An 8,475-nucleotide genomic window follows, 5' to 3' on the forward strand; every position below is an offset into this window, starting at 1 on the left:
GATCCTCCCAGACCGGGGCGCGAACCCGGTTCCCCTGCATCGGCAGGCGGACGCGCAACCACTGCGCCACCAGGGAAGCACCCCCTTTTTTTTTTTAAAAATTTTTTGGCTGTGCTGCACGGCCTGTGGGATCTTAGTTCACAACCAGGGATCGAATCTGCACCCCCTACATTGGGAGCGCAGAGTCTTAACCACTGGACCACCCGGGAAGTCCCAATTGTCCCATTTGTAAACAGTGACTTTCTACACGCATTCTAGAAATCATCTTTTCCCAAGGCTTATATGAGTATAAATTAAGACAATGTAGATACCAAAGAAGAACTAGTACAGATCTGGGCATGAGAGAGACCTGAGGTTGAATCCTGTGTCGACTTCTTCCCAGCTATATAATAGTGGAAAAATTATACCTCATTTTAAAAAAATATTAAAATGAAGATATTGTTTCACAGGGTTGTTTTGATAATTAAGAATTACAATTTATAAAAACTAATTGGCACATATTGATATTCTCTGTATATTAGCCCCTATTTTAACATTATGGATCGATGCATTGTTAAGAATGCTATTGCTTGAATGATGAAAATGGTTTCAATTTGAAAACATGTGCTTACTAAGCAACCTATGGTTATTAGGTAACTGAGGTGATAGCTAATATTGTGATGTATATTTGTTTAACTGGCACGAATGAATTTTTGATGTATGTACTTTTTGCGACCTGTTGACCTATGGGAAACTTCACACTCCTTCCCTTATTATTATCATTTTTTAAAATTTTTGGCTTAAAAAGAGTTCAGTAGATATCTCACTATTACCAGTTTCTGGGTATCAACTAAAAGCTGTTTCTTTTATTTTTTCAAGCACATCTTGAAAAAATGGAGCCATATTTTTTTTTCTGAAGAAATGCTCTATTTTCCATTTATCAATTAAGCAATTTCCTCTTTGTCAAACATTTTCAATTGAAACCATGCCTGTTTAAGCAGAATTTGGTCTGTTGTTTATGAAAAATTGGGGAAAGAGACTAACTCAATCTAATTTATTTATTTATTTGTTTGTTTGTTTTCCATTTCAGGCACCATTTTATTCTCTGTTTTCTCTCACAACTCAGCCTAATGTAGTAAGCTCTTCCTTTTCTTACTAGCCAAAATGAGGGAGCAGTTGCACTTCCTTGGAGCTTGTGGATGGTCCTAGATAACAAAATCCCTACTGACACCCTTGGTTAACATATGACTAGTTCTAGAAATTGATGTGTTTGCATCATGTTCATTTTAGGTTTAAAAAAAGCATCATATTTAAAACCTTCTGATTAAAAATTATTTCACACTTAAATCCCAGCTGTCTCTGAAATATGCAAAGAGTCATGAAATTACTTGAGATTCTCCAAAAGGAGAAAACGAAACTCAGAAACCTACTTAAAATGTCTAATTTTTCAATACCCAAATTTGCCTTCATGGATTCATCTTCCAGATTTCCCACTACTATTGTAACCATGCTAACACTACCCTGGGAAATATGGCTAAACTAAATCAAAATACGGAGACGAAAATAAACTAAGAGTACATAGTCATTCAATTTAAGTTCAGCTTCATTGTTTGTTAATCCTACATTACTCTTTCCTTAACAACCCTACTCAGGAAGCGCCTGTAGTAGCCAGAGCAGCGCTGTTCCTGGAGTGTGCCCGTTTTGTTTACCGCTGCAACCGTGGCAACTGGCCAGAGTGGATGAAAGGGCATCATGTGAATATCACCAAGAAAGGCCTTTCCAGGGGACGGTCTCCCACTGTGGGCAACAAGCGGAACCAGAAGCTGCAGTGGAACGCTGCCAAGCTCTTCTACCAATGGGGAGACGTGAGCTTTTGATTTTCTTCTGTAAAAATTAGGCTGAGTGAAGTGAAGAAGTTTTTTGTTTATGTTTGTTCATTTGTTTGGGAGACAATTTACTGAGTCTCCGTTATGTACCAGGCACTGAACAAAACATTTCAGGGGAAAATAAATGTAATTCATTTAATCTTCCCAGTAAATCTACAAAGTTAGACATTATTATCTCTTCTGTCTCTTTTCCTGGTCCTCTGCCTCTTTCCTTCCTATAAATGTAAACATTCTCAGCATCTCTTATAATTTCTTCCTGTATAATCTGCACCAGGATTACATTTATTCCTGTATTTTGAACTATTAGCTGTATGCTGGGGCACCCACTTCTCTATCCATAGCACTCTTTGGATCCCCGACCGGCATCACCAACTGTACTTTGGAGGCATTCACTCAATGTCCTGAAACTCAATCTGACCAAAATAAAACCCTTCTCTCCATTTAAACACACCCCCATCTGCAACCCCTCCTGAATTGTCTATTCTTATTGATAGTACCACCATCATCTAAGATGACAGCCTTGAACATATTCCAAACCTTCTTCTCTTATTGATTCCACCTCTTCCATGTCACTGATGCCCTTTTAGGTCAGAACTTCATTACTTCTCATCTATATGACTAAAGTATTTTCCTATTTAGTCTCCTCCCACAATGTCCCCTCATCTGACCCATCATACACACTGCCAGTGACATCATCTCCCTTTGGCATAGCTCATCTAAAAGCAGAACGTTCATACTTATCTCCCAGCCTCCAGACTTGCTCCCTCCAATTCATTCTTCAAACTTCTGTCAGAGTGATTAGGCTAAAATGCAAATCACATTATAGTGCTTCAGTGGCCCTCCTTTTCCCTTGGGATAAAACCCAAATTGCTTAGCCTGGCATTGCTGCTCTCTGCACAACCTTTGTTCAAATCACACCAAGATTATGGATGATAAAGCAAATGAGCTAATGTATCTAAAGAACATTTATCTCAATGCTTTGCATCTAAGAGGTGTTCAATAATAATGTTATTATATTAATTCTTGAAAGCAGGGTATATGATTTTTCTGTGCATTGTTAGGCAGCTATGACAGTGTCCCTCGAATGAGTGATAAGTTTCTCCCCCACTCAGAAAGTACCTTTCGTCCTTTTTCAGAATGCAAAATGAAGTCCAGCTTCATGAACTCTAGGATCTAGTCACAATCTACCTTTCCAAGCCCTCAGGCGCATTATTTCCTCTCACAAAATGGTACTTCAACCAATTGGCTTATTTGTCAGTCTCTGAACATGTCAGTGCATTTCCCTGAATACGGATCTTTTGAAACTCTCCATCCGGAATATCCACTTTTCCCCTCCCCCATTAGCCTACACAGCAATTCTTCAGAATCTACAGGAATGAAACTTTGTATGATTCTCTGAAATGAATCTGATTTCTCCATATTCTAATAAATAAAGTGCTTTCCGTCTTTTACACGACTGTTATTTTGGTATGTTATTACCTCCCCAATAGACTGTAAGCTCCTTGAAGTAAAGAGCAAGACACAGAGTCAGATACCCTATTTGAATCCAAGTTCAAGGTTGCTGAGCAATCTAGAGCAAGTCTTTCAACCTAACTTTCCTAATTGCCAAACAATGATCCTTCTTTATGAAGGTTTATAATCTACTAGGGCACATTAAACAAAGATACTGATGCACTATAACAATTTATTCAACTTTATTTTTATTTAATACGTAACAAATTACCTCACCTAATAAATATTTGATGAATGAAAAAGGAATAAACATATTCCCAAGGCACTTTTCTGGTCTTAGAAGAGACATAGAGCTCTAAATTATTATTTAGGTATTTAGTATTATCCCAGACAAGTTCATTTTTTGAGCAACCTTTTAAGCTTTATGAACTGTGGGTTTAACTTAAATTACTTGGCTTCAGCATCCTGGGAGGATCAATGCAGATTTTTTTTTCCCCTGTGAATCTCACTATTCAGTCTGCTGACTCCACTCCAGACTCACAATTCCACATCTCCTTCCTTAGAGAGGATTTCCAAAAGAGTAGCATCAGGACAAGGCTTTTTGTTGAGGTGGTGGTTTTTGCTTTTATGTTTTGCTTTGTTTGCTTAAAACTTCTCAGGTTAGAAGCTAAGATTTTAGGATGCTGTGATATTTTTCTACACTGCTTTCTTTCTCCTTTTTGTGGTTTTTGTTACTCCCCACCTAATTCCAGAGTTTAAGCAGACCCTTTTGTTTTCAGATAGCCAAGACGTTCAAACAACTTGTGTTTTTATTTTAAGTGTTCTGGACATATCTTTGTCAGTTTCCAGTAGTGAGTCTAATCTCTTGCATGCCCAGAATGTAGTAACTTTTCTGAATATTTGAAAAGGATGATATAGGAAGAAAAAAGAAAAGTAGCTGGAATTTTGTTCTTATTAATGCACAGAGTAACCAAACTGTCAAATTCTAGGTTCAGTGCTCATTTTAGCTTTTTGACTCTCTTTCTCAAGCATGCATCTCCTCTTTTGTTGCATACAATTTGTCATTGGAATGTAAAAGGAATTAGATAGAGGTAGCATATTTTGTCTTTTCTTTTGGAAAATTCCTTTTGGTAAATCAGACAATAGTACATGATGATTCAGAAGAACAAATAGTAAGTATTGGTTTTAAGAATACCTTGTAAGAGCCAATATTGCCCATGTGCTGACCTATTAAAAATCATATTTCTAATGTTGATGCTGGGTACACTATCAAAAGAATAGTATTTCTTTCTCATTCATAGTGTATCATGGAGGGGGGGGAACAAAGTCTATAAGAAAGTCATTGATTGCATATATGATAAAGATACAAATAAAATTGCAGTTCCAGAATTCATGCCAATCTCCAAGCTCATTAGCATGATAGTGCCTTTCTCATAAAATAGCATAATCAGAAACACTCTGAAGAACTGTGACTTTTTATTTTTTACTGCAGCAAAATCCTCCACTAGAAACAACTGCAAAACAAAACAAACAAAAATGACAAAAAAACAAAAACAACAAACACAACAAAAAACAACTGCATACTCCCTTATGTGAAACCTATAAAATAGATGACCTTTGAGGAAATAGAAATATTTTCAGAAAATGTTTTGTATGAGAATAAAAAATGCCATTCCATTTCCTAAAAGTCTTTAGACACAGTGACCTTAGAGATAGCATCACTGCCTTCCCTCTCTGGGTTCCCACATTGGGAAATGAAACATGGTGGTAACAGCACCATGGCAGACAGAGGAGGCTTATGCTGAAAATAATTCCCATTAATTGGTTGCTGGTGACCTCTGTAATGTGAGAGCCTATTTTACAGTCTGACCTATCTCATGCTGTTTCATTCTTTTTCTCTTCATGGTAGGCAATTGGCGTCCGGTTGAATGAGCTGTGCCATGGGGAAAGTGAGAGCCCAGCCAACCTGCTGGGTCTCATTTATGATGAGGAGACCAAGAGGAGACTGAGAAAGGAGGATGAGGAGGAAGACTTTTTAGATGACAGTAAGGAGACTCCCTTTACTACAAGAACCCCTGCTTGTAAGAACCTCTGCTTTAGGAGCACGTAATATTTCTCTTTCCTCTTTCACATTCTTACCACCTTCCCATGTCTCCCACTGCACCTTCTCCCCTATTCCCTCTGCATGGATGTGAGCATGTGCATAAAGCCACACAAAGAGAGAGCAGGAACCGGAAGGAGAAGACTGTAGACAGGGGCAAAGAGTTGGCAATATGGAACACTCATTGCTTTGTAGTCTCTGACTCTTAATATTGTAAATATGAAGATCAGTTTTAGGCCTCCTTGAGAAAACATAGTTGTGCTGCCCCAGAAGAGGGCTGGTCAGGGTTTGTGTTTTATTACTGCTCTTGGAGTTTTAAAAAAGGGTTAGACCTGAGGGAGACCTTCAAGACGGCCTAGGAGTAACATGTGGAGATCACCTTCCTCTCCACAAATACATCAGAAATACATCTACATGTGGAACAGCTCCCACAGAACACCTACTGAACGCTGGCAGAAGACCTCAGACTTCCCAAAAGGCAAGAAACTCCCCACATACCTGGGTAGGGCAAAAGAAAAAAGAATAAACAGAGACAAAAGAATAGGGGTGGGACCTGCACCAGTGGGAGGGAGCCGTGAAGGAGGAAAGGTTTCCACACACTAGAAGCCCCTTCACTGGCGGAGGCAGGTGTGGGCATGGGGGAAGCTTCAGACCCGCAGAGGAGAGCACAGCAACGGGTGCGGATGGGAAAGTGGAGAGATTCCCACAAAGAGGATCAGTGCCAACCAGCACTTACCAGCCCGAGAGGCTTGTCTGCTCCCTCACCGGGACAGGCAGGGGCTGGAAGCTGAGGCTCGGGCTTCGGAGGTCAGATCCCAGGGAGAGGACTGGGGTTGGCTACGTGGACACAGCCTGAAGGGGCTAGTGCGCCACAGCTAGCCGGGAGGGAGTCCGGGAAAAGGTCTGGAGCTGCCGAAGAGGCAAGAGGCCATTGTTTTGGGGTGCATGAGGAGAGGGGATTCAGAGCACCGCTTAAATGAGCTCCAGAGATGGGTGTGAGCCATGGCTATCAGCGCGGACCCCAGAGACGGGCATGAAACACTAACACTGCTGCTGCAGCCACCAAGAAGCCTGTGTGCAAGCATAGGTCACTATCCACATCTCCCCACCTGGGAGCCTGTGCAACCCGCCACTGCCAGGGTCCTGTGATACAGGGACAACTTCCCTGGGAGAACAAATGGCGCGCCTCAGGCTGTTGCAACGTCATATCAGGCTCTGCCGCTGCAGGATCACCCTGCATTCCGTACGCCTCCCTCCCTCCTGCCTGAGTGATCCAGAGCCCCATAATCAGCTGGTACATTAACCCCGCCCTGTCTGAGTGATGAACAGTTGCCCTCAGGCGAGCTACACACAGAGGCAAGGTCAAATCCAAAGCTGAACCCCAGGAGCTGTGCGAACAAAGAAGAGAAAGAGAAATTTCTCTGTGCAGCCTCAGGAGCAGCGGATTAAATCTCCACAATCAACTTGATGTACCCTGCATCTCCGGAATACCTGAATAAAGTTCAGGATATTGGTCCACAAGAGACCTCCCAGCTCCACGTAATATCAAATAGCAAAAGCTGTCCCAGAGATCTCCATCTCAATGCTAAGACCCAGCTCCACTCAACGACCAGCAAGCTACAGTGCTGGACACCCTATGCCAAACAACTAGCAAGACGGGAACACAACCCCACCCATTAGGAGAGAGGCTGCCTAAAATCATAATAAGGTCTCAGACACCCCAAAACAAACCGCTGGACACAGACCTGCCCAACAGAAAGACAAGATCCAGCCTCATCCACCAGAAAACAGGCTCTAGTCCCCTCCACCAGGAAGCCTACACAACCCACTGAACCAATCTTAGCCACTGGGGGCAGACACCAAAAATAACGGGAAATATGAACCTGCAGTCTGTGAAAAGGAGACCCCAAACACAGTAAGTTAAGCAAAATGAGAAGACAGAGAAACACACAGCAGATGAAGGAGCAAGGTAAAAACCCACCAGACCAAACAAATGAAAAGGAAATCGGCAGTCTACCTGATAAAGAATTCAGAGTAATGATAGTAAAGATGATCCAGAAACTTGGAAATAGAATGGAGAAAATACAAGATACATTTAAAAAGGATCTCAGAACTAAAGAGCAAACAGTGACGAACAACACAATGAATGAACTTAAAAATTCTCTAGAAGGAATCAATAGCAGAATAACTAAAGCAGAAGAACGGATAAGTGACCTGGAAGATAAAATAGTGGAAATAACTACTGCAGAGGAGAATAAAGAAAAAAGAATGAAAAGAATTGAGGAGAGTCTCAGAGACCTCTGGGACAACATTAAATGCACCAATATTCGAATTATAGGGGTCGCAGAAGAAGAGAAAAAGAAAGGGACTGAGAAAATATTTGAAGAGATGATAGTTGAAAAGTTCCCTAATATGGAAAAGGAAAAAGCCAGTCAAGTCCAGGAAGCACAGGGAGTCCTGTACAGGATAAAAACAAGGAGAAACACGCCAAGACACATATTAATCAAACTATCAAAAATTAAATACAAAGAAAAAATATTAAAAGGAGCAAGGGAAAAACAACAAAAAACATACACGGGAATCCCCATAAGGTTAATAGCTGATCTTTCAGCAGAAACTCTGCAAGCTAGAAGGGAGTGTCAGGACATATTTAATGTGATGAAAGGAAAAAACCTACAACCAAGATGACTCTACCCAGCAAGGATCGCATTCAGTTTCGACAGAGAAATTAAAACCTTTACAGACAAGAAAAGCTAAGAAAATGTAGCACCAAACCAGCTTTACAGTAAATGCTAAAGGAACTTTTCTAAGCAGGAAACACAAGAGAAGGAAAAGACCTACAATAACAAGCTCAAAATAATTAAGAAAATGGTAATAGGAACATACATGTCGATAACTACCTTAAATGTAAATGGATTAAATACTCCAACCAAAAGATATAGACTGGCGGAATGGATACAAAAACAAGACCTGTATATATGCTGTCTACAAGAGACCCACTTCAGACCTAGGGACACATACAGACTGAAAGTGAGGGGATGGAAAAAGGTATTCCAT

At 40.7% G+C, this 8,475-nt stretch overlaps 1 protein-coding gene across 3 annotated transcripts in view; it reads left to right on the forward strand.

The window, feature by feature from the left end:
• UNC80 (unc-80 homolog, NALCN channel complex subunit) overlaps positions 1–8,475 on the forward strand; it is a 248,069-nt gene that overhangs the window by 104,622 nt on the left and 134,972 nt on the right. For all 3 annotated transcript variants that reach the window (XM_024124665.1, XM_055079011.1, XM_024124666.1), the window contains exons 23-24: positions 1,632–1,844; positions 5,227–5,362. In XM_024124665.1, coding sequence (XP_023980433.1) covers positions 1,632–1,844; positions 5,227–5,362 — 349 coding nt within the window. The remainder of the gene's footprint in view (positions 1–1,631; positions 1,845–5,226; positions 5,363–8,475) is intronic.

The sequence above is a fragment of the Physeter macrocephalus genome, chromosome 2 (assembly GCF_002837175.3).
Source record: "Physeter macrocephalus isolate SW-GA chromosome 2, ASM283717v5, whole genome shotgun sequence".
NCBI classification, from domain to species: Eukaryota; Metazoa; Chordata; class Mammalia; order Artiodactyla; family Physeteridae; genus Physeter; species Physeter macrocephalus.